Source organism: Podarcis pityusensis, assembly GCF_964106645.2.
Source record: "Podarcis pityusensis genome assembly, chromosome: 4".
Lineage (NCBI taxonomy): Eukaryota > Metazoa > Chordata > Lepidosauria > Squamata > Lacertidae > Podarcis > Podarcis pityusensis.
The window spans coordinates 23,069,822-23,096,513 of record NC_138027.1 but is presented as its reverse complement, the minus strand read 5'-3'; the positions used below and the strand labels follow the sequence as shown (position 1 = coordinate 23,096,513).

General features: G+C 41.1%; 1 protein-coding gene across 4 annotated transcripts in view; it reads left to right on the top strand.

Annotated features, from left to right (window-relative positions):
• The window catches only part of ARHGAP20 (Rho GTPase activating protein 20), an 82,847-nt gene that overhangs the window by 39,452 nt on the left and 16,703 nt on the right, over positions 1–26,692 (top strand). For all 4 annotated transcript variants that reach the window (XM_081002110.1, XM_081002109.1, XM_081002111.1 and 1 more), the window contains exons 3-8: positions 10,944–11,114; positions 18,221–18,370; positions 20,489–20,530; positions 20,949–21,033; positions 23,136–23,213; positions 24,179–24,245. In XM_081002110.1, coding sequence (XP_080858236.1) covers positions 10,944–11,114; positions 18,221–18,370; positions 20,489–20,530; positions 20,949–21,033; positions 23,136–23,213; positions 24,179–24,245 — 593 coding nt within the window. The remainder of the gene's footprint in view (positions 1–10,943; positions 11,115–18,220; positions 18,371–20,488; positions 20,531–20,948; positions 21,034–23,135; positions 23,214–24,178; positions 24,246–26,692) is intronic.

The window sequence follows — 26,692 nt, the reverse complement described above, 5'->3', positions numbered from 1 at the left end:
TGTTGAAAGCTGGATTCTGGACTCGATGGCTTTTTGGTCTGGCCCTTTTTCACCAGGCCAAAATGGTTGACCAGTCTGAGGGAATGATAGTTGCCATTTATGGCCTTTTATCAGAACACAAATTAGCTTGAATTAAGCAGGACTTGTTTGTAAGTAAATCTTAGACTAAGATCTTGGTCACAGGGAAGGGATATTTCTATGTAATGGGGATAAGGACCTTTTTCAGCCAAGAGCCACATTTCGTTGTGGGCAGCCTTCTGGGGGCCACTTGGGCAAAGCAATGGATGTGCATCTTACATTTGCAGAATAGGCTACATTACAAACAAGCAAGAGTTCCCAGTTCCTAGTTGAAGGATACCTTCCAGCCAGGCAAAAGGATCCAAGGAGGTTGTGGCCTATGGAGAGTCCCGAGGTCCAAATAGAGATGCCTGGAGGGCCAAATTAGGTCCCCAGCCCTGAGGTTTTTAAGCAGAGGTCAGATGGCCATCTGTCATGGATGCTATAGCTGAGATTCCTGCATTGGAGTGAGTTGGACTAGAGTAGGGGTCCCTTCCAACTCTACTATTCTATGATTCTATGAACTCTAATGTGGAAGTGAGTATATATAAGGATGTAATACTTGTAAGATGCCAGCTGAATATAATTTATATATGTGGTCAAATGGATTAAATTTGTGTGTTCTTGCAACTGTGGCACCGCCTTCAAGTGCTCTATAAATAGCTGTGGTACATGTTTACTTTTTGCCATATTCTCCCGTCCTCTGATACCCGGTTTGGAGGTTCATTATAAGATAATAGCTCTGAATGCAAATGATGTAGCAGGCAGAATTAGTTAATTATCAGCACTTTGAAGTCTGCTAATAATGAGAGATCAGTTTGGTTGCTAAGATCCAGTTAGTTACATGTTTAAGTCACATTTCTTCAAACAAGCTTTGAATTAATAGTGCACCAAAGGTTTCTTCTCAAGAGGAATTGTTGTGAGAATCTGGAAAACTGGCCATGAAATAGAGCAGAGGCTGCCATCTGCTCATCAGAATAATCTTTTTCAGAGTGAACTTGACCTAGCTTTGTCATCTTTGGATAATACCAAAAGAGAGTGTCACAGCATCGGTCCTCTCAATATGTGGCATGAAAATGTTATTTGACACAGACTGGGTAGTAAAGGAATTAGAGCAGGAATAAAATAAACCCAGGCGGAATAAATTGTACATTAGAGCACTGTGGTCTAAGTGGGTGCAACGGGCCCAGTGGGTTCTGTTTGGCAGTGTTAGGGTTATATAGGTTAGCTGATGCCGGGTTCCCCATCTAAGTTTTCCCATTTCTGTGGATAGCCATCTGTCATGGATGGTTTAGCTGAGGTTCCTGCATTGCAGGGGGTTGGACTAGATGACCCTTGGGTCCCTTCCAGCTCTAAGATTCTATGATGTATAAAGGAAGGAAGACATGAATAAGTCAAGTGGAAATGGCAACCCTGATATAGATAGATAGCTGTTGATAAATCAGTATTTAGTTTTAAATATTTATTCTAAGTTGAGAATTCTCCTTGGCCCATACCATTATGAAAACTAACTAGGTTGGGGGTACCAGGGTTTTCCTGTTCTAGTCCAAGTGCATGATAAAAAGTTTCCCCTTCTGCAAGCACAGACTTCTGGGCATGTGGCATGACTCCATTGCCTGCATTGCTCATAAAATCGTAGAATTGTAGAGTTGGAAGGGACCCAAGGGTCATCTAGTCCAGGCTTCCTCAACCTCAGCCATCCAGATGTTTTTTGCCTACAACTCCCATGATCCCTAGCTTGCAGGACCAGTGGTCAGGGATGCTGGGAATTGTAGTCTCAAAACATCAGGAGGGCCGAGGTTGAGGAAGCCTGAGTCCAACGCCCTGCAATGCAGAAATCTCAACACATGGTCTCTCATCCAATTTTAAACCATACCAGGCCCTGCTTAGCTTTGCAAATGTGCCAGCAGTTTTATTGCTGCACCTCTTACAAAGGTTAGGACTCTTATAAGGCTACCCAGTGGTCTTCATGGGGGAAAGTGCATGAAGCATATGCCAAAATCAACCCTAAGTGGCCTGCATTTGCACAGTTTGTCCAATTGCCAGTGCAGATGACTAATTGAAAGGTACAAGTTTGAGGTGTCTGGTGGATACGTTGACAGGTTCAACTTAAGTGGGGAGGAGGAGAAACCAGGTTTGAATTCTTCAGACATGAATGCAACAGTTCTGGTGCTAGGAATGGTAACCAGACATCTTTAATTTACCTTGCTGCCATGGTAGGTGTCCCTTGTGGGATATGGATTGGAATTTGCTTTTGTGTCCATCAGTAGTGCTGGAAGCAAGGTATTTTTCTCCCAGTCTCCTAAGATTTTTTCCCATTCCCCATCACTTGATGGGTGAAAGCCAACCCATTATAGGATTATCACCAGCAACTTGACTCTCGTTGTTGGGTACTTGCCTAAGATGATAAGAAGAGTGAACCATTATAACTCAGCACAGGGATGATTGTTTATATCAGTTTCACACATTCAGGTAGTAGATGACTACAGTTGTCACTCAAAACTAGTGGCTCACGCCGCTTTTGCAATAGTGAGAGGCTTATTCCATTCAGATGGAATAAAAATATATGAAAGCTCTCCCCCCCCCTTGTGTAAAATTACCGTATTTTTCGCTCTATAAGACGCACCAGACCACAAAACGCACCTAGGTTTTGGAGGAGAAAAACAAGAAAAAAATATTCTGAATCTCAGAAGCCAGAACAGCAAGAGGGATCACTGCGCAGTGAAAGCAGCAATCCCTCTTGCTGTTCTGGTTTCTGTGATAGCTGCGCAGCCTGCATTTGCTCCATAAGACGCAAACACATTTCCCCTTACTTTTTAGGAGGGAAAAAGTGAGTCTTATAGAGCAAAAAATACGGTAATTGGAAGGTAGTTTCCACGGCACATCTAGATACAGGTAGATATCCTTAACTGTATTACCTGCTTCTGTCTTCCTGTTATCTTCCTTTCTCTCCCAGCCCCCTTTTTCACTGCTAAAAAAAATGGGGAGGAGATACTCTTAGATGGAAATGGTTTTATCTTTGAACAGTATGTTTTTAATTCTAAGGGCATAGGTTGGGGTGGAGAATCTGCTAGTAACAACCATGATACTTGGCTAGAAAATATATTTTCTAGATTCTTTAGACTGCTAAAGCGTCTAACTGTGCAACATACCCGCTGCTTTCTTTGATTTCAGAGGCATGCTAATAATAACAATAACAATAACAATAATAATAATAATAATAATAATAATAATAATAATAATATGGTGATAGTTTATGGAATTTCTATTTCCAAGGGGTTATATACCCGGTTTCTGCCCAATTAAATTATTAGCATGGGGCTCTTGCAAAGTAGAACGAGCAATTTGTGCAAAGTTGAGCTGAAAAACAGAAAGTGAATGGAATGCCACAGTTCTCCATGGTCCTTTAAGGTGGGAGTTGCTTTGGCAAATGGGACACATTTTTTTAAACAAAACCTTGCTGGATTGGACCAAAGCTCTGTTTCTGGCAGTGGCTGCCTGGAGGACGCTTCTGAGAGCCTTGCAACTTCTGAACGCAACAATTCTCTCACTGTTCTCTATCCCCAGCATCTGATATTCAGAGGAATATTATAGGCTTGTAAGTAGTTATTTGTGTGCTTGCAAATGGCTAAAAATTATTGTCTCTGTTTTGTAGATGGCTTGATTTCAAATGTTCATGGTGCTTCTCATAGATCACAATGTTATAATTACCATATGGGGTGGGGGACAGCGAGGCTTGTGGAATTCTGACTTGCCTAAAATCAACTAGTTGCCTTGTGGCTAAGGGGGGGCGGGTTGAACTAGGGACTTTGGCACACAACTCAATTTTTTGTCTGCTGTGCAGAAATAGTACCACCAAATCCTCCAGGGCAGCCCTTAATCATTCTTCATTCTTTTAAAAGTGCAATGTTACCCAATCTAGATTGGCTCAGTGTTGTTCCATTTCCCAGTATTTAACAAGTCCATTGCTATCCCTTTGCTACACTTTATTTCTATGCCTTGTAGATTGCAAAAGCCCAGTTCCAGTTTTGCTTCAATGGATGTTGATGCTAGTGCTTCTGTTTAAAATTATAGTAGGTTAGTAGGTTTCTAAGAGGCGTCATGATTTCTTGGTTCTGTTTCATCTAGCAATAGATATTAAAATGTAGTATTAAAATAAACATTTTGGCATTCACATAATAATGATATTGGTTTTATTTAGAAACACTGATGAAAGCTTTGGAGGAAGAAACTGTTTGCTTGTGGGCTCTTGGTTTAATTTTACTACTGCAGATGATGTCATAATGATGTGAGACCAACAATGTTTGTTTTCACTCTGGTCGCAGCAGGATGTTCTCTTCGATATTTAGCTGCTTCTTGGTGCTAGGCGCAGAGTTATCAGTTACCCATATTACACAAAACCTGATGAAGCTCTTTCAGGATGACTTCAGGAACCTGCTAGCTAAGTCAGAGGTCAGGATGTCACATAATGAGGCAAAGCACGGAATGGGTTTAGGCAGAATGACTGATTTTGCCATGAAGCTGCGTTGCTCTGAAAACCTTTCTTTGACCAATGGTGCTGTCCAAGCAGGACTTTGGGGTCCAAGGCCCTATTTAGCGACATGACCTGAAGGGCTGCCAAATGCAGTAGGGTGGGCTTAACCACATTGTTAAGTAAGTGAAGTAATAATAATTACCGGGGAGGGGGGTTAAACTGTTACATACAGAGTCTAAGGTTACTTATTGCACCACTGTCTTTCCCCTTTTGGAAGTTTCCGTTTTACCAGATATATTTTAAAAAGGAAACAAAGCTCTGGTTGAGAATTACACTGTCATTTGGGGAAGGGGCATGGGCATGAATTGTCCACATCCAAGATGACACATTCCTTGCCTCTTGTCATTTCCTGTGTCCTTGGAGCAAGTTGGCTAAATCCAGAAACAGGGGAGGTGAAGTTTTTGTCAGACTAAAGCTGTCTGTCAAAATAACTTGGGGCCAACTAGATCACACTTGTTTTTCCTTAAGTAATTAAAGGACCAGGGGAATCCAGTTCTCACTCTGAAGGCAGCACTTGAGAAGGAGAGAGTTATCCCATACCATTGCTATATAGCTCCGTTGGTTAGAGCATGGTGCTGATATCACCAAGGTTGCAGGTTTGATCCCTGCATGGGACAGCTGCATATTCCTGCATTACAGGGGGTTGGACTAGATGATCCTCAGGGTCCTTTCCAACTCTATAATTCTGTTATACAGGGCTAGGAAAATTAGGAAAAACTGGTACCAATGGGGATCCCCCCCCCAAACCCCCTCCCGACTGTGTGGCTAATCTCCATGTTGTCTGCTTACTGGGTCCTGGGGTGGGCAGTGGTTTTGACCCATCACAACAGGCCCTGATCCTGGGGAAGCAGTGCTGGGCTAGGTGGCCAGCCTTTGGGAAATTCCCAGGCTGGTTGCTTGGGGATAGAGAGAGAATTGTTCTCTACAGTGAGCATGGCCTTTGCAAAGATATCTGGGTCCCTTGTCCCTGTAGTCAAGGAAAAACAATATACAAAGCTCCCTGCTACTTATTAAGCGCAGGTGTAGTTTGGACCTCAGTCACCACCCTCTGGGTTTCTGTCAGTGACTTTCTGTTGGCCATCTGCCATGCTGCCCTGGAGCTAGATTGTATGTCTGAATTGTGGATAGTATCCAGGTGCTTCAAGTGCTAGGGTGGTCCTTGGTTCAGTTCCAAGGCTGGCAGCTGCTATTTTAAAAATATAACCAAGCAGTTATAGGGTTCTTTAAATTTCAGGAAAAGGTCATTCAGAGTTGACTGACTTGGTGATGCACCAGCAGCAAGAGAGGAGCAGCAGCAGGGACAACTGCAGAGCAGGTAGAACCTTTGCCATCTTCCTGCTCTGCTTTCACTGCTGCCGCCCCAGAAACGAGAAGAGAGGTGCTAAAGAAACCTCCCCACCTACCTCTACTTTAAAGCAGCTGGCCTTGATGCCAGACTTCTTGATGGGTGGGGAGAAAACAAAAAAGTCACTGGGTTAATGTGGATGGTTTTTGGGTGAGGGAGGGGGGGTGTCAGTGTTGAGCTTTTATTTTTGTCTGTTAGTGGATGGGAGTATTGTTTTGTTTATTGTCTGTGTACTGCTAATGTTTTTTGTCATTGTTATGGGGTGCTGGTGGGTTTTTTATTTCCTCAATATATCGTATGGCATATTCATAGAACGGTAGAATTGGAAGTGACCACGGGGGTCATCTAGTCCAACCCCCTGCAATGTAGGAACCTTTTGCTCAATGTGGGGCTCGAATCCACAACCCTGACCTGAGATGAAGAGTCTCATGCTCTTCCGACTGAGCTATTCCTCACCAGATGTATTAATGTGTCATATATCCCTCCCACTGCTTTTCAAGGTATAGAGTAAGTCATTTGAAGAGCCATTGGGACACAAGCAACTAATAAATAAAAAATGTTGAGATGAATTAAGCAAAAGCTTACCTCAACTAGAAAAATTAAGGTCTCTATCACACACACGCGCGCGCACACACACACACACAGCACTAAAATTCAGGGGTTCTGGGTGAACAAATAATCAATGTGATTTAATGACAAAACCTTTGTTTCTCTTTGTTGTTTTTTAAAAATAAGAATACTTAAAGTATTAATAGTTTATAAGAAAGAATACTTAAAATACTAACGATAAAGAATCTAACACCCTATCCCTACACCTTTTGGGACCCTAGGCAAGTCCCAAAAGCTCAGGATAAAAGCACAGGATGTGCCCCTTTCCCTTATGTCAACCCAATAGAATTACTTGGAAGTGACCTTTGATAACAGTCTACCCTGAGGTCTGCTGATGCTCTCTAAGTTGCTTGCTGTTGGGTCCCCAGGGGGTGGTGGAAATGGAAAGTGGCTCTTCAGTGACTCACTCAGCCACTTACCTCAGCCTGTGAGCTTACACCTCCTCCAGGATCAGAGGTACTGTGTAGACCAGGCACCCCAAAACTCGGCCCTCCAGCTGTTTAGGGACTACAACTCCCATCATCCCTAGCTAATAGGACCAGTGGTCAGGGATGATGGGAATTGTAGTCCCAAAACAGCTGGAGGACCGAGTTTGGGGATGCCTGGTGTAGACAAAGTGCTGGAAGTGGAAGAGGGCTGCTGCCCTCACGCCCTGCTTGTGGGCTTCTCATAGATAGGCATCCAATTAGCTACCATAAGGAACAGGATACGGGACTTTGGCCTGATATACCCGGGCTTTTCTTACGTCCTTAGGATATTGTATGATTTATTTTGTTGATGGAGAAGATTACCGATCAAGTCAAAGTTGGTAGGAGCCAAGCCAGTCTGGCATATTGGCTTGGTTGCTTTCCCCGTCCCCCTTAAGTATACAGAAACTTCAGCATGATTTTATCTTAGGGTCTAGTAAATATGCTTCTGTTTATGTACATTCTAAATGGTTTGGCTTTAGTTCAAGCAAATATGTTCTGAATGTTTTACTTCGTATGAGTTGATATCGAAATGAGGGATGAGAGCAGCCTTCTCAATTCCTCCCTGTTTACATTACTATTTATTTTGGAGGATTTTATTTTATTTTTGTAAATGGTATTATCTGCACATGCCTGGAACGTGGTGGTGGGGGTCCTCAGTTGGTGGCATTTCTGTCCATTTTCTTATTTTATGAATAAAGTAAAAACAAATAGTTTGAAAAGAGAGAGAAGAGCTTTGCTGCTTTGCACCCTTTGGTGCATAATATTTCTCGGTCAAAAGTTCCACAGTACACTTGATTGAAGCTTTAACCCTTTGACTTTGCTTTTTTATTGCATGTTACTTTGGCTTTAATAAAGTAGCTCTCAAAAACTACGCACACCCTTTGGCCCCATTTAAAGCAGTGGTTTAGCAGTTAATCTCACTTCCCAGGGAATTCTGGGAATTGTAGCTCTTTGAGGGGACTAGTCTTTTAACAACTCTCAGCACCCTTAACAGATTACAGTTCTACGGATCCTTTGCGGATAGTCATGACTGTTTAAAGTGATGTTATACTGCTTTAAATGTATACTGCAGATGGGGCCTTTCTACACTTGCTGCATTCTTCACATTGCACCTGAAAAACCTTCTTTATGCATATTTGCCCTCCTGGATAATAATGCAAGAATTAAAAAAGGAGAAATTGCTTATTATCCCACTGGGGTTACAGTTACTATTTGTGAACGTCCTGAACCTTGGCTGTTATAGGATTTCTTAGTAACAAAGGCTTTCAAAATTGTTCACCTCACCTCAACTACTCTTTCCTCTGCTTGTCTCTCACCTCCCAGTTTGAGCACACTGTTCAGACATTATCGCACCATCCAGTTTAGCATGTGAAATTTGAAGCTTTAATGATTTCTGCTTGCTTTTGTACATAACATGGGAGACTTGCCAGGCAAATATCGAAATGAGACCGAAAATCCCGAACACATTGTGCAAGCAAAGTGTACCATAAAAAATTATTCTTGAATAAGTTTCCATAAATGCTGAAATCCCAATTATTTTAATAACCTGAGTTCAGTACCCTGGTATGACCCAAATGCACGAAGCAAAGAAGAGTAGAAAAACTTCTTTGTGCATTTACTATCTTTTAAAAAAAATGAAGAAAAGAAAAAAGATGATAAATTGAGGGTTCTCCCTGTTTCTGAAGTAATGCCCCTATGTCTTCAGAAATGGGTACTTTTTTCTACTTGAGCTTGCATGAAGGACTGCTATTTATTTCTAGTTTTCCCGCTGTACCTATTTAACAGCAGAATGCCAAGCAAGAATTCAACAGATGCCATTTCCTTTACACTTTAGCTTCAGGGTTCCATTTCCATACGACTTTGTCAAAAAACCTTTGAACATCTGCTGCGGAATGCTAGTGTGTTGCAGAGGATTGGGGGGTGTTATAAGGTTGCATACATAGTTAATGCGGGACCCGCTCTTCTGGGCCTCCATGTTGATTTACATGAACTGAATATGCAACCTAGAACACATCTCATATTCACTTGTAAACAGGAAGGTCACTAGTGATGGGCAATCTTATTCATTGTTATTGATCTTCCCACTGAAGGAACCCAGCTAAGTATGGAAGGAACCCCAGTGTTTCCTAGAACACGGTTTGAACACTGCATTATAGTATTGTGGTGCTTCAGCTATTGACTCGTTGTCATAGAGGTCTTCAAGGTGCAGAGGCCTTCCAGGAAAATAATGTGGTAATGGAAGGGGGTTGCACCATCCAAATCCAAAATTGTCTCCAGCTGTAATTTGTAGTGTTTTAGTCACACTTGATGAATTGCACATAATTTATAACCTTTCTTTAGTCCAAGGGCTGCAAATCCTATCCATTAATGGGCACTGGTGGTGACAACAGACCTACTTTTCATTGTTTAGGTCAGGGATAGGGAACCTGTGGCATTTCAGATGTGCCTGGATTACAATCTTCATTCCCCAGGGTAAGAGTGCCTCTCTCACCAGCTAGCCTTACCGGGTCTATGATCCACCCTGGGTGAGGGGCCACCCCACTCTCCCCAGACCAGCCCTGCTTCATGAGTGGAATGGTCAAGTTTAATGAGAGCTCTGAGCAAACTCCTTTTTTTTGTGTAACTGTTCCCCGCCCCCTTTTCTTTCCCTCTCCTACTTTCTTCTCCTTTCTGCTCTTTCTCTTGCCATCCCCACTCTTCCTTTTATCCCACCCGCTCTCTCTAACCAGGTGGGGACAGGGAGAAATTTCCTGAGCAGCTTTGTGGCACGGTTATTCCTGATGATTGACTATGCTGGCTGGCTGGGAGTCTCACAAAATCCGGAGGGCACCCGGGTTGCCTATCCCTGATTTAGATTAATATCATGGGGTGGAATAAGATAATGACAAGTACCCAGATTGGGACAGGGTTTCTTGATTCACTGTTCTCCTTCCTTGAAGATTTAAATCTTCTTGAAGATTTAAACCAAGGAGAAGGGGGCCTGTGGTATATGGAGAGAAGGGTTTTGTCAATTTTGCAGAGTGGTTAAAAATGGCAGATCTGATCCAAACTGGAAAATATTCATCAGACTTAAGAAATAATAAAATACAGCATTTTTGACCCAACAAACAAATGATAAGGCTGGATTCGCACAGTCAGGCAGCAACTATCTGCATCCTCCCTGTGGTTGTAGTTTGTGTCCTCTCAGCACCAGCTGTTAGGGTTTCCCAAGTCAGCATTGTCATTAGACACCTCTGAATAATCCAGCTGCACTCAGCAAGGGCCATAACAAACACCAGGATGGTGAAGCCAAGAAGCATCCAAACACAGCATGAGTCTCTCCACTCAGGGAACGTTCCTGCAAAGTTCTTTGGGTGGTCAGCTGTTTCGATTGTTGTTGTTCCCAGTAAATAGGATTGGGTGGGGAAGGATGGAGGATTCTGGGAAACCGTGTGCACAGCCAGATGCAGAAGGGGTGTGTGTGTAAAAATCTGGGTAAAGGAAAGCTGGGAACAAAACTGGGTTTTCCCAAAGATAAAATAAATATTGCCCCACACATCTATGATACCAGTAACTAAATCAAAACTTGGATAAAACTCAAGAATTGGAATTTAGTAAATTTCGATGGTAAAATTAACACCGGAGGGTGTTGCGTGGGGTGTCAATGGTATTCAAATAAGAGTTTGTGGGGGGTTTTTTCTAAATAGGTTCTAAGTGTGTCCACTTTCAAAGATTTGATTTTTTTTTGTCAGAGTTTGGAGGAAATCCTGTTCTGATCCCTCAAATGATACCTGAATTTCACCTCTGTTCTGAGTACATGAAATTTGTTTGGTTCTCAGCTTGATTTCAAATTTGAAATGGTTTCTTCATTCATATTGCTGTGTGGACAAGGATGGCATGTGGATTCTTTGGTTCAGCTCACACTGTCTTCCTTTCACATTTGCTACAGGGAAAGTTGCTTCTCTCCCATCAGTCCAGAGACATGTCCGCTGGTGCAGTCCTTCATTTGTCCCAGCAGAACATTCCTTATGGATGGACATGTGCAGCTGAAGACTGGCCTGCAGACCCAGGAACGACACCTTTTCCTCTTTACAGATATTCTTGTGGTCGCCAAACCCAAGTAGGTCCAGTACTGAAGAAAGGACTCTTTGAGATTCCTGATAATTTTCTTTACAAACTACTGTTCTGGGGTTTGAAGCTCAGAATATTCCTGTAGTTACCTTGTTATTATTATTTATTTAGCCAGATTTATTACACCTAATACATGGGGATAGCTACAGCCACTGTTGACTTGGAAGTAAGAAGTATGTCCAGTTCTATTAATAAGAATGTACTTTTTGCACATGGCACTTAAAAGGAGCCCTTTTATTTAACTTGCTTAACATGTCACTTTTGAGCATTGTTATTTAAAGCTTTCACAAACAAATCCACGTGTAACAGAGGAACAACCTGATCATTTTTTGTTGCAGTAGGGCCCTGTACAGTTTTTGGTTACTGCAAATGCAAATGTCATCTAATAATTATTTTAAAAATGTGAGAACAACCCTGCTTTGATGAGAACTCTGATCCCTAATTTAAGCATGCATTTTTAGCACCTTGGAAACCCAATCACTCTGCGACTAATGAAGGCATAACTGTAGTTCAGGAGTCAGTTGCAGCATTGCATTCCATATCACCTCCCATCTTCTTGTAAGACCTTAGCCACAACTATAGCTGTTTCCAGGGAAGAAGTTTATTGCTTGGGCAGTTGCACTGGTGGCAAGTGCATGAATGCAGCCCATGCAAGCCCATTCATGGTGGGCCTGGGGGTTTGCTATTTTATGATTTCATTGTATTTATTAATTGTGCATTTGTATCTGTACTTAACGGTAGTTTTGTTGTATTAATCTGTTCACTGCTTTGGAGGCAAAAAAGTGGTATATAAATAAGCCAATGATGTTCCTACCAACTATACCAAACTTTCCCAACCTGGTGCCCTCCATATGTTTTTCACTTCCACCATGGACGATGGGAGTACACCAAATTGGAGAAGGCAGTACAACACTTACTATACGACATCAGGCTTTTTCCTTCTTAGCTTCTTCCTCACATATAATCACATGTGAAAGAAGCCCCAAGGATTGCCTGAAACCACAAGCACTACAGGAGGCTGGAATGCTAGAGCTCCAGCTTCTAAATTTGATTTAATTTGTGTATGGCTGAGTGAATAATCCAAGCTCAGTGTCAAGCCTGACTGCACACAGACGGCTTACCCAGACTCCTCGGTGCTCTCACCTTCTGTTTCGGAGCATCTTCCAAACAGGTCTTGCTAATGCAAGATCATTAAAGCAAAAGGGTGTACTCGTGATAACAAAGCAGAGAGTGGTATTGAATGAAGTTTTATTCAGAGCAGGCCCATTCAAATGAATGAACATGACCTAAGTTACATCCATTACTTTTAGTGGGTCTGCTCTAGTAAAGTTTATATGAATACTACTCACTTAAATAAATCTATTTATGAGATAGTTATCAATAGGATCTCCCTTTGTTTTTAAACCACTCATTATTAAGAACCAGATAGATTTCCTTACCTGAACTCACAGCCGCTTGAACTTGTCGCAAATGAACTCTGAACCCCAAAGCCAAATTAAAGCAGGATTTTATTAGAAATATGAAGGAGGAGACAAGAAGGGAAAATAGGTTGGTACTTTAAGAAAAGAAACATCAAATACCAAACACCAAACTTTTCTGTCTATTAGACGCCCCCATGTATTAGACGCCCCCTATTTTGGGGGGCTCACATTTAAGAAAATAAGCAATGGGGGGGATATGCCGAACCAAATGTCACTCACCCAACTGGCATACACTAACAAACGCAAGCAATGTAAGCCAAATTGCCGAAGCGGCAGCCAATCCAAAGCAGCCCTTGACGCATCCGCTAATAACCCACCCATTTGACAAAGCAGCAGCCAATCCAAAGCAGCCCTTGATGCATCCACAAATAATCCACCTGATTGACAAAGCAGCAGCCAATAGAAAAGCAGCCCTTGCAGCAGACACCATTCACCCACCCAGTCGCTAGATCCTGCTTACGGAGGCAACTACCCATGTATAAGACGACCCCCCCCCCATTTTTTTACTTTATTTTGGAGTAAAAAACCTTCGTCTAATACACGAAAAAGTAAGGTAACTAGTTAATCTATGGAAGACATTGCATGTAGCCCTGTTACAGTTACAGATAGGTTCATCCAATGCATCCTTGATGGTCAAACGTGGGGATAAAGGAATATGGACATCATATCCTGTATTTTTCATGTTCACATCCAAGTGGCTTTGATTGACAGACTGCCTGGCACAACTAATGTGCTGAAGCACTCTTAACGTTTTTGAAAGCCAAGAAGTGAAGAGAGCAAGGTGTTAATTAAAAAGGCGATTGCCAGGTCTGTTGCTGATACACAGGATATATAATCAAAGGCTGGCTCAGATTGTGTACTCAGTAGTGACAGGAGTTAAATGACTCGGTTCTTGGGAGGAATGGTGACTTACATGCCTCAAAGAAAGAAATTCTGACGGGGAAAATCTGCATCTCCATGACAAAGTAACTGTTGATGTTTATCAGAATACCAGACTTCCATATTGCTTCTGTGCAAATTTTAATTAATTTCAGGCGGAACAGTTCTATATATGTTTACTCATAAATGCAGGATTGCTTCCTCTTGTTTCTTTTGCTATCTTGTTTTCACATTCTAATCCACTACATTAGATCTTAGTATTTTTATGTTATAATCCATACCTCTGAGTCTGTGTGTCAGCCTTCTCCTTGCAAACTGCTGTGTTAAAGCACACAAGAGGGATACATTAAGATAAATAATGTGTTTGGGGAATTTTTCATCTAGAAGTTCAGAGGTTCCTCACCTGTATGTAGTGCATAAGGAAATGGCAATTGCTTTTCCCTGCTTACAGGAAACTTGAGGGCCTTTGTGATGTTGGCAGCTATAACTTCACCTTCGGTCCTGGCCATTTGCATATCTGGCAAAGATATGGGAGGAAAAGATCAAGAATGAGTGTAGACTTAATCCCACTTCAGAAATAACACCTCATGGATTCCATCAATACACAGATTAGCCCCTCTTTCTGGCATCTGAACATGCAGCCTGAACATCTGTAGCAGAGAAGCTGTATGTGTGAAAAATTCACATGATCTGGGAGAGGCTTTGGAGGGACGATATAAAATTTGCAGCATGCTATGATTTAAAAGAGAACTGCATGAAAATGCTCTATAGGTGGTATTTAACACCTGTCAAACTGGCCAAAATGTTCAGATCTAGGCGAAACACCTGTTGGAAATGCAGGGAGGTGGAAGGCACATTGATCCACATGGGGTGGAACTGTAAAAAGATCAGAGAATTTTGGGAGATGATCTATAATGAACTTTTAAAAATGTTTAAATGCTCTTTTCCAAAGAAGCCTGAAGCCTTCCAGCTAGGAATAATGAGTAATGAAATCTCAAAGAAATTCAGGAGAATTTTCATGTATGCTACAGTAGCAGCCAAAATTTTAATCGCAAAAGGTTGGAAAGGAGAAGCTATCCCATCCAAATTAGACTGGCAAAACAAATTGTGAGAATATGCAGAACTAGCTAGATTATCAGCAAGGTTCCAAGATGTTACCGATGAGAAATTCAGTAGAAAGTGGGATGTATACAGAGTTTATTTAAAAGAACATTGCAAAAATATAAATCCGTTGGCAGGTCTGGATTGACTTTCTGCGTGTAATAGGAGAATCTTATAAAATTAATGTAATTGAAACAACCTAGAAGAGACAAAAGTTTAGCGTGCAGATAAAGAATGTAATCTGGGAACCACAATGGGGGGACCGGAGGTGATGTTGAATCCAACTACAAACTGTTACAACAAGCACCAACTATGGAATGAATGAATGTTTGTTTATTTTTATTTTTATTTTCATTTTCTGTTGATTACTTAGGTTACACGGTTTTTAAAACCAATAAAACATATTATTTTTTAAAAATCACATGATCAGGAGCCATTTCACCGTTCATTATCACATGGCACCCTTGTGTGTTCATCTGTAAAGTATTTTTTTTGCTACAGGTTTGCTATATGTACAGGTGCCAGAGGGTAGGGTCAGTCAGTAATACCCCCTCTCAGACTGGTCAAACATATGGGTGTAATTTCTGAAGAGGGCTATAGAAATGGGAGCATCCACCAGAACAGTTACTGTCTAGAACACAGCTGATTTGACTGTGCTGAGGAAGCAAGAACATACGTTTTGGTGAATTGGGGCATTTCACAGACATGGTCACCACAAAGATGGGGCTATAACTGAATAGAACTGAAAGGATATGGCGGGGGGAACTGAGGTAATGATACACGTGAGGCGGTGGACAGAGGCAATTAAAGAAACTCTTGGAAGCACTAGTCTAAATATGCTATTTCCATAGGAATTAGAGTAATGTTCATTTGAATCATGCTCATTAAAAGTAAATTACCAATTGAGCATGGGACAGATCTGGGTTACAAGCAAGATTTTATAGTATCAGAAATTGGGAGCAGCTCTTGTTGCTTTAGCCCATAGTTCTAGGTGTGTAATGTGGTATCTGGCACCTGGGAGGAATTTACTCAACTTGCAATTTGTATCATGGAACTTTGTCTACAAGCTGATCTCATGACTACAACATCCTACTTGATTTTTATACTTATTCTTTATTTTTCCTTCCTGTGTAGCATCTTGCCTGATTAAGAGTTCTCAAATCTTCCCCCAATTTTGTGACAATCTGCTTGTTCTTAATAAGGGCATTTCCCAACAGCAGATTTGGAAGGAGATTTTAAACAGAGCAACATAGCTACTTTTTGCTTTCCCCGTCGCATTGTGATTGGTTACAAAAAAAAAGAGGGGTAGGAAGTTTACTTAGTGTATTTGAAATGTCGGTTCTTATTCAGATTTTATTTGAGGCTGGCTCCTAGGAGATGGCCATTATTGTAAACCACCTCTGTACCGTTGTTGATTCAGGCAATTTGTGTTGAAGTGGTTTCAACAAAGAACTGAGCTGCTTTTAATTGTTTAATTAGACAATTAATTGTCAGCTTGGCGTTCTGTGTTCAAGAGAGCTTTATAGCTGCCAACTTTTGGGCTATTGCTTCTGTGGCTTTAATGGCTGCTCAGTATGTGGAAATTTAACAGATAAAATGAAGCGTTTCCTGGCATGGGGATAAAGTGATGAGGAAAAGCTGTGTATCTCAGATTTTCCTGGGAAGATCCCTGCCAGGAAAAAAAGGTTAGCCATAAGAATATAACATTTCCCAGAAATGAAATATCTGAAACTGAGATAGCAGAAGGGAGGTTTGGTGTGGATGTGACCAAAGTCTTGTGGCACCTTATTTTAGTCCCAACATTCAGTTTCATTGGATGCCCTGGGTTCCCATACCATGAGAGAAGAAGATAAACTTTTGTTTATCTAGTTTTTCCAAACCATATATGTATCTCCCACTTACTTACCTTTTAAAAAAACCAAAATATCTCCCAGTGTTGTAATCATATCTCATTGGGAGAAATACTCTATACTCCTGATTTACACTACCATTTTCTGCATCACATTAACCCCTGAGAATTTCAACATTAAATGCTGAACTAGGAGCAGGAGCTATGATAGGGAATACAGATGTTTGATTCTCAGAAGGCGCTGTCTACCTAGAATGCCTGGGAAAACATCAGTGGAGCTTGAGAGAATTGTCTAACGGAACGGCTGTGATCTTGCCCAACTCCTGTTCATTTCGGTGAGGTTTTCATTGGAGGCTTTTCCCAGTGAGTTGTGTCCAGAGCTATGTTTACATCTGTGGATATTTGAACTGGTGCCAGTTCCTCTGCGGCACAGCATCCAGCCACAGCTGTTAACAGACGAGATATTAAAAGCTTTGGAAAAGTAAGAGCATCATAAATGTAGGTCAGTCCTTTGAAATCCACAAGGGTCAAGTGCTTTCACATTGGAGATCTAGATTGCTGAATGTGTCCTATGTTGTTTGTACTGCAAATTAGACTAATACTGAAGAAGGAATTCCACTTTGCCTATCCCTCCCAGGCCTTGTTCTGCCCTTGCTTAGCCTTTGGGAATCCTCTTGAAATGAGACTGGGAATGTGGAATTAAGGCTCATGTGTACCTTCCCCATAACGAGAACATGGAGAGATACCACATTTATTTGAATGTGAGATCTTCCTTACCCTGTGATAGAGATCAGCTGCAGCACCTTATAATGAGAATGGCTGGTATGTGTGTGTATGGTATGGGGGGGGGGGTTAAGGCATGCTCTCAGTTTCTAATGCATCAGATAACAATAAGCCAAACACTTCCGGACAGAAGTGACTGTTAAAGAAGGCTATTTGAACACCCACTGGAAGTTAGGTCTTCTCTGAATTCCTAATGCAAGGCTGATAGGAACTCTCCCATCAGCATTTTGGTTGATGGGGCCTGCATATATAAAAGCGAAGATGTCTAAAGTGGCTTGCAGTATAAAAACACAATATAACCAACCAAAAGCAAGGCAAATTAGAAATATCAATACTAATATCAGTAGCAAAACCACACAAAGCAGTAATAGTCAGCAAAATTGTGAATATGCTCAAGTCAGGCGTCTCTTCCGTGTCTGGTAAGCCTGCTTGTCCCATTGATACGCATCTGACAAGAGTTGAGGGAAAGGCCAAGTACATGTGACCTTCCCCATACTTACTATGTCAGCCTTTTTATGCTTCCACACCAGGCTTCGCACACAACAGAGAGCCTGAGGTCAGCAAGTGTGTTCATTTTCGTTTTTATTTATATTAATGAGCTGCTTTTGTACCGAATGACTCGAAGTGGCTTGAATACCAAAGTGACATCAGAACATTCTCTGACCTTTCTTGACATGGCTTTGAGATTACTCTTGTTTCCACTTGTAAGGGCAGATATATACTCCTGGATTCACTGTTTTTCTTGAAATACAGCATTTGGAAGCAGTCTTTGTTTCACTGCAGAACTCGGTCAGGTCCAACGAAGCCCATTTTTGAATTGGTGATCATCTGTTAGTTCACCCTTTTTGCCTCCAGGGCTGTGTCAGTTGCAACTCCTGTGTGTAGTTCCAACAGAGTCCATTGTTTTTATAGTTTTGCGCTGGCTGAAATGTGCCTGTTTCATAGTTATTTCTAACCTTCAGTTGCCAGGGATGTACTATAACAGACTTCTTTTAATTACAGGTCACACTTGCATTTCAAACTGAAGAGCCAGGCGCGTCTCTGTGACATGTGGACAGCTTCTTGCCTGGAAGAGGTCTGTGAAGGTAGCACTGACCTGGAGAAGTCTTTTGTTTTAGGATGGCCCACCACCAACTGTGTTGCCAGCTTCAGGTATGAGAGACTATTTGCATTGGTTGCCTCCTTTCTGCCTGCATTCATCCAACAGCGTTAAAGTTTATGAATGACCAAGAGTTGAAAATACCCAGTACCCTTTTTTATGAATTACCTCAATGAGAGACCCTTCATAGTGCAAATGAAGCTGGTGTTGAATCAAGATTCCTTCTGCAGCTTGGAATGAGTGGAGCCCTCTGGGTCTTGCTTTTCAAAGTAACAGTTTTGTGGCAGTTCTTCAAATGCACATGAAATAATAATTTACATGCATGCAAGTCATACTTACTTTTCTCATGGTTTTTGTGGTGCATTTGTGGTATAGACCTTCTGCCTTTACACAGTTTGACTGTCATGGCTTCTTTCAAAAGATTCTGGAAATTGTCATTTTGATAAGACTGCTGAGATTTTTGTTAGAGATCTGTAGTCACCCACACAGAGCTTCAGTTTCCAGAGTTTCTGGGGAGAGGGATGCTATTGAGGTCCTCCTGGTGGTCCCTGCAATGGATATAGAGCAGAAAAGCGAAATAGTTGAGCCAGTTGGTCAGTCCGCTCTGATTCACTTTTAACAGCCAAGAAGGGCAAGAGAGATGAGAACACGTAAGATAGGTTGGACCCCTTCTGGTACTAGTATCAATTACTGTCCATGCCTGAAGGAAATTAATTTATCCTTATGGAATGGACTTCACCTCCAAAATCTGCTCTGAAGGGTTGGAGAGCAGATTTTTAGGGTGTGCAGAGGTCTTCAGGGCAAACATAGGAAGGTGAAGTCCCATTTCGTGAGTGGGAGATACAGCTGTGCAGTGTTGGATTCTATCCAGTGAACTTCTGTCATTCTATTCTAGAAATCCATTGGCACTTCATCAGTCATAATAAAACCTTTATTTTTAACAACCCAAAATGAAGTCTTATTAAATTGAGATAAATCCAAGCTTTTATCATACCCTTTGGTATCTCTAATTCTAGGTTAAGATTATATTTTTGCTTTCAATACAGTGGTACCTCGGGTTAAGTTCTTAATTCATTCCGGAGGTCCGTTCTTAACCTGAAACTGTTCTTAACCTGAAGCACCCCTTTAGCTAATGGGGCCTCCTGCTGCTGCCACGCCGCCAGAGCACGTTTTCTGTTCTCATCCTGAAGCAAAGTTCTTAACCTGAAGCACTATTTCTGGGTTAGCAGAGTCTGTAACCTGAAGCGTATGTAACCTGAAGCGTATGTAACCTGAGGTACCACTGTATTGGAGAAGACTGGGGCAGGAGGATCCCCTAAGAAGATACTTGGAATATGAGTGACAGTATAGGGCAGGCTTGTATGGGGAAGGCTTCTTCTCTGAGATATTCTGTCCCGGGCCAAAACTACGTACCTTGAATCAAGCCTGGAAACAGATTGGCAGCCTGGCTTATAAATGGCAATGTCTATATCAAGAGAGAATATATAAGGTGGCACTCTTTTATTTCTTGCCAAATAAATTTGACAGAAAAGTTTTGATTGTCTATGCTGCAGTCCACAACCCACTTAATTGGAATCTCACTGATCTCCACTTTTACAATTTTAGAGTAAGTAGGTTCTGGTTTATGGTGATAGCGTAGCTTTGATTTTATATGTCAGTGGAAAAAACATGTTTTAATAGGTACTTTTTCTTGACTGTCTTTTGTTGATTCTGAAATAGTCTGACTTTATAAATATGATGGCCTCTGTTAAAAAGGGAATTTTAGATTTTATGTAAGCCAAGCCATTCACAATGGGAGGTAAAGAGAGCATTTGAAGAATTTTACAAGAGTTCTTGTAAAGGAAAGTCCAAATATTTATGAAGTGCATGATGTGAAAGCAATTTATACTTCCCTTAACATCCTCTGAATCCATGGGAGGCTTTGAAACACTTTCTGAGAGATGAAAAGATACAAAGACACGAGGTACATGAATTGATGGGTCGCTTGCTAAGGCCACAGCTATTGGTGCCATTTACCAGCTGGCCTCATCCAACCAGTTTAGTTTCTCAGCTAGCTCTCAGCTTGGGCATGGAGGGAATAATCTACTTCGAAATTTTGATTCTAAAGCTTTTATTAAGTTGGGAAATGTGGTACATAGCTATCACTTAAAACTTGTTTTTCTTTGTTTCAGTTCCATCGAGCAGAAAGAGAAGTGGCTTACTTTCCTGCAAAGGTATTTCTGTTTTGCCATAATAGCCCATACAAAGTCTTGTCTGTCATTCGGAACCTAGGACAGTTCCTTGTTGCCATCTTGTTGATATGTAGTTTCATTTTGTGCCTCCAGAAATTGAAAAAGTTTTGTGAAAGTAGATTAGAGAAACTGGCATGTTGCTTAGATAGCAAAATTGGATGGAGCTTTTCTTACTGAATAGGATTTAATTTTGCAGACTCCAAATCTACCATTTGAAGGGAATAATCAAACTATTTGTGTAGAAGAGGTCCTTCTCATTTTAAAGGTGCTTTTTAGAGGCAAGCTGTTTCAGAAGAGCTCTTCGCATTTAGAGCATCAGCATAACATATTTTCCCTTCTATTATTCTGTTGTTTCAATCTCTGTTTTGTTAAACAACTCCATTTCTGCTTGCTTTGACAGCCGTATCAAGGAAGAGAAGGAAAAAGACTATCCCAAGAGCATTCCGTTGAAAATCATTGCAAAGGATATTGGAAGCTGTGCATATGTAAGTGTTCATAAGCCACGCTGAATGAAGAGCGCGTCAGTGCTATCGTTGTACCTGTTCCTTGGCAAACAGCTGTGAAAATTCAAATGCTGCTTGATGTGTAACGCTTATTTCTGAGAACAAAATTTAGGTGTTTGTTTACAAGACCATTAACCAATATAGCACAGAGTCTTTGCAGACTATGGTTTCACATTACATGAACAAGCCATGGGTTTGAACACCATACCCCCATCTCATCTACTATGATGGCAAGGAGGCAGTCAGGAGCATCTGCTTTTAAACTAATCAGAACTCCCTACTGCATCCAAACGTGGGGGAGCTCTGCTTAGTTCAAACCATGGTTTATGACCTTGGCTTCTTCACAAACCATGGTTTATGACCACTGTCGAACAGCTCTTACTGCCAGAAAGTTCTTCCTGGTGTATAGTTGGAATCTCTTTTCCTGTAACTTGAATCCAGTGGTTTGGGTCCTACCCTCTGAAGCAGGAGTAAACAAATTTCCTCCATCCCCCATGTGACAGCCAGTTAGATATTTGAAGGTGGCTATCATGTCTCCTATCCGTCTCCTCCTATTTCCTATGTTGGAGACTGTTCACCAAAGAGAAACCCAGCATCCTGCCTGTTCTTGTTTCTACAAATATATGTAGGAAACCTCTAGTAGGCATCTCAGAAGCCCTTTGAGATTTTCCCTATGCTGTACTCGGTACTCAGAAAATTCTAGTCTCCTGCATGAATTCTGCTGGGGAGCATTGTCCTAATGCTTCCTCGTTCCCCCAAAATTTCCTTGTATATCTCAGAACTGAATTCTAGCACTGGGATTTTATCCAGTCACATTTTACCAGTGGTCCATGACCTTCTTTTTCATTTTTTATCACTCCGGCTCATTATAAAATTGGCTATAAGGAACTGAGGATCAAAGCAAGTATTTCCGATTATATCATCCAAACAAAGGGCAATCATGCTGGTTTAAGACAGTTTGAACAAAACTCAGCTGAGATGTTTGGGGAACGGCATCTGTCAGTTTTGTGTACGCACGAAAATTGTGCAGTAGTTCAGAACCTTTACAACTGAGTCACTGGAGGCTCCCTTGGATTGGTCATCCTTGAAGTACAACACAGTAGTGCCAGAAATACCACTGATAAGGCAGTAGAGTGGCAGATGGAAGCTTCCTAAAAATCTGAACACTTTCTATGAAGCTCGCCTTCCCTTTTTTTGCAAGAGCAGCTGGAGATCTTGGGGAATTGTTTCATTTTATGCTAGAGTAAGGGCTAGTTAGGGAGGAGGCATATGCAGCACAAATTATTTTATTATATTCTCTAGCCAAAGGCAAGCCTTATGCAAATGTGCTGACCTACTCCTGGGTGCCAGATGTCATTGCTTTGGGAAAATGTTATCTCCCCCCCCCCTTTGTTTATGTTCTGATCATTCAGCTATATCCCCAGGCAAAAATAGACTGCGTTTGTACTCCTTCGTTTAAGTCTTTTTGTCAGTTTATTATTTTTCAGTGGCTCATGCAGAAGGCTGTTTTTGATATTTTGCAGAGAAAAAACTGGCGCAAGATCCTGAAACCGAGAAGTCCTGTGGACATTTTTTTTACTTTATTTGTCTCACTCTCTGCTAGGGCAGAAGCTTTTGCAGTTAATTATGAATTAATTTTAGTGCATTTCAATGGAAGAGAAGCATCAAAAGCAATGTAGAAGATAACATTATTCACATAATGTTTGCTGACTGAAAAAACAACAATTGCATCAAGCACTCCTATTCACTTACATGATTTCTGTTAGTGACCTCAGACAAACATGCAAGTTGTGAGAATTTCTGCTCTGGTTTCAGTTTCTGATGGAATTCTTCTATCTCCCTAATCACAAGTGGGGTTTCCATGCAGCCATAAGAATACTTTTGATCTGCCCTTCCTCAAAAAGGTATATGGTAAAGTTAAACGTTGCTTCATCAGGTGTGCTTCCTGGGTGTAGATATTACATCAAAGTTCCAGCTAACATTTCCTCCTGCAAAAGTATAAGCTTCATGCTGTACTTAACTACTTTTAAAGTGCTGTGATTTGGGTAATAATGTTCTCTTCAACCTCTTTTCTCCCCCAACAGTCAAAAACCTTAACCATAAACAGCACAGACACAGCAAGTGACATAGTCCTCATGGCCTTGCAGCAACTTGGAATCAATGTGAGTATTCATGATGTCATTTTTAAAAATGTACTCTTTAACAACTTGCATTATTGGCTGATGTGTGCTTACGTTACCCCATAGGTAGTAGAAAGCTAAAGCACTCTCTAACTTGGGCCACCAGGAAAAATCATTGGTGGGGGAATGAACATTAACAGGACTCAGAGGAAATATATTTATTTTTCTGAGTTTTAATCCCCCCATCTCTTTTCAGCAAAAAAGACAATCCACCTCTTTGCCTTAATGAATTTGTGTGTAGAAGAAGGCTTGGCTCTTGTTTCTACTTAGCCACCCACTTCTAAAGCCTCAGTTGGCCCAAGAACTCATGCAATATGTACAAAACCTACAGTGTGGGGCTCTGGACCAAGATTGTAGCTGGAGTCTGGATAAAGCAATTTGTTCTGCCTGAAATGATTTGGGATTCTTCCTCTTGCTTTAATTTTGCTTCTTTGGTCAGGGTTACGAATTGCCAAAGCTGTGCACCCTGCACTGTAGGAATCCCTTCCATTAGCTGTGGTCCTCTGTTTCAGAGCCAGGTGTATAAATAGCAGGACAATTGCATTGGACTTTGAGCACTGATTCTGTGGGGAAAAGAAACTGCATTGTCTGCAGGCCACTGAAGTGAACCCTGCAGTGGTATTGAAGTAGCATCCATGGTGCTAGACGTGTATTTTAAAGAAGACCAAGAGCCATGGGGATACTATCAAAGACATAACGTTTCTTTCCTTCACCTATGTAATACCTAGCATAAAATACCCCATCTCCTAATACCACTCTGCTGCATATTTCCATACTCATGGGAGCAGGAAACCACAAAGCATAGTACCAGTTTCTGTGACTGCCCTGTATAATAGGAGCTGCCTTAACTGTGGAATTGCATTTCTTTATTTTAGTTTTATTTGGTTTTCTTCAATATAGAATTACAAACAACAAATTGCAATACCTGTGTGATTGTGTTTTTAAAGGGCTCTGAAAAAGAATATCAGCTTTGGGTGAATTCTGGTAGAGAAGATGCTCCATATCCCCTTATTGGTAAGTTTCTGGGAAGTCTGTTTTTTAGTTCCTTTTCTATCCTGTCCCCTCCTCAGGGCTTATGAGCATGTAGCAACAGCCAAAAGCAAGCAACACACACACAAAAGACCAAAAGGAAACCCAATGTGAGAGCCAGTGTGGTGTAGTGGCTAAGAGCGGTAGATTCGTAATCTGGGGAACCGGGTTCGCTTCCCTGCTCCTCCACATGCAGCTGCTGGGTGACCTTGGGCCAGTCAAACTTCTCTGAAGTCTCTCAGCCCCACTCACCTCACAGAGTGTTTGTTGTGGGGGAGGAAGGGAAAGGAGAATGTTAGCCGCTTTGAGACTCCTGAAGGGGAGTGAAAGGCGGGATATCAAATCCAAACGCTGCTTCTTCTTCTTCATTTTTTTTTTTTTAAAGCAATTTATTGGGTTTTACAATAAAAGTAAACATAATAATCAATATAACATTTGTCTTAACATAGTTTCACATTTTCTTTGGACTTCCTCACATCTCCCGCTCCCACTTTCATCGTTATAACATTTTGTCAGCAATTTATCATCTTATTTAAATTTCTTATATCCCTTCTATATTTCATAATCTTATAATTCTCAGAAGGAGCTAAATTTCACAGTCTTACTTATTTTCTTAAAAACTTCTAAATTTGGTGGTGCTCAGTTGTTTTAGTCTAGCATCTTATTTAGCATTCACTCAGATTACAATGCTTTTGTAAATAGTTCTTAAATTTCTTCCAATCCTCCTCAGTCCTCTCTTCTCCCAGGTCACGAATTCTGCCGGTCATTTCAGCCAGTTCCATGTAGTCTATCAGTTGCATCTGCCATTCTTCCAGTGTGGGTAGATCTTGAGTTTTCCAGTGTTTTGCGAGAAGTATCCTTGCTGCTGTTGTTGCATACATAAAAAATGTCTGGTCCTTCTTTGCCACCCCTTGGCCGACAATACCCAAAAGGAAAGCCTCTGGTTTCTTAGTGAAGGTATATTTAAATACCTTTTTCAATTCATTATAAATCATTTCCCAGAACGCCTTCACTTTAGGGCAAGTCCACCAGAGGTGGAAGAACGTTCCCTCACACTCTCTGCATTTCCAACACTTATTATCAGACAAGTGGTAAATTTTGGCAAGTTTGACTGGGGTCATATACCATCTATAAATCATTTTCATTACATTTTCTTTCAGAGCGTTACATGCAGTAAATTTCAATCCATTACTCCACAACCTCTCCCAGTCCTCAAACATGATATTATGCCCAATGTCCTGTGCCCACCTTATCATAGCCGATTTAACCGTTTCATCTTGTGTATTCCATTTCAACAGCAAGTTATACATCCTTGAAAGTACCTTAATCTTTGGTTCTAACAATTCTGTTTCTAGTTTCGATTTCTCCACCTGGAACCCTAGTTTCTTATCATTTTTAAAAACTTCTTTAATCTGAGCGTAATGTAGCCAATCTCGCACTTTGTCTTTCATTTTCTCCAAACTCTGCAATTTCCAATTGTCTCCATCCTTTTCTAGTATTTCCCAATATTTTGGCCATTTAGCCTCCATATTGGGTCTTTTTCGGGCCTTAGCTTCCAGAGGTGAAAGCCACCTTGGTGTTTTATTTTCCAGCAAGTCTTTATATTTTGTCCAGACATTAAACAGTGATTTTCTGACAATATGGTTCTTAAAGGCCTTATTTGCTTTAACCTTGTCATACCATAGATATGCATGCCATCCAAAAGCGTTGTTAAACCCTTCCAAATCCAACACATCAGTGTCTTCAAGAAGTAGCCAGTCTTTTAGCCAGCAGAACGCTGCGGCTTCATAATACAACTTTAAGTCTGGCAGGGCAAAGCCCCCTCTTTGTTTTGCATCGGTTAATATCTTAAACTTAATTCTGGGCTTTTTGCCCTGCCAGACAAACTTAGAAATGTCTCTCTGCCACTTCTGAAAGCACTCCGTTTTGTCCAAAACCTGAAGTGTTTGAAATAAAAACAACATCCTTGGCAATACATTCATCTTGATAGCAGCAATTCGGCCTAACAAAGAAAGTTTCAATTTTGACCAACTATCTAAGTCTCTCTTAATTTCTGTCCAGCATTTTTCATAATTATCCTTAAATAGACTTAGATTTTTTACTGTTATGTTTACCCCTAGGTATTTTACTTTTTTAACCACATTGAGTTCCGTCTCATTCTGAAACCGTTCTGACTCTGTATCAGTCAAATTTTTCCCCAAAACCTTAGTTTTCTGTTTATTTAGTTTAAATCCAGCCACCCGACCAAAGTCATTGATCAGTTGTAATACTCTTTTCGTACTGGGCTCTGGCTTCTGCAAGGTCAAGACCAGGTCATCTGCGAAAGCTTTTAATTTATATTGTTTCTGACCGACCTGAATTCCTTCCACCAACCGATCCCCTCTAATCATGTTCAATAGCACTTCCAGAACCGAAATGAATAACAAAGGGGA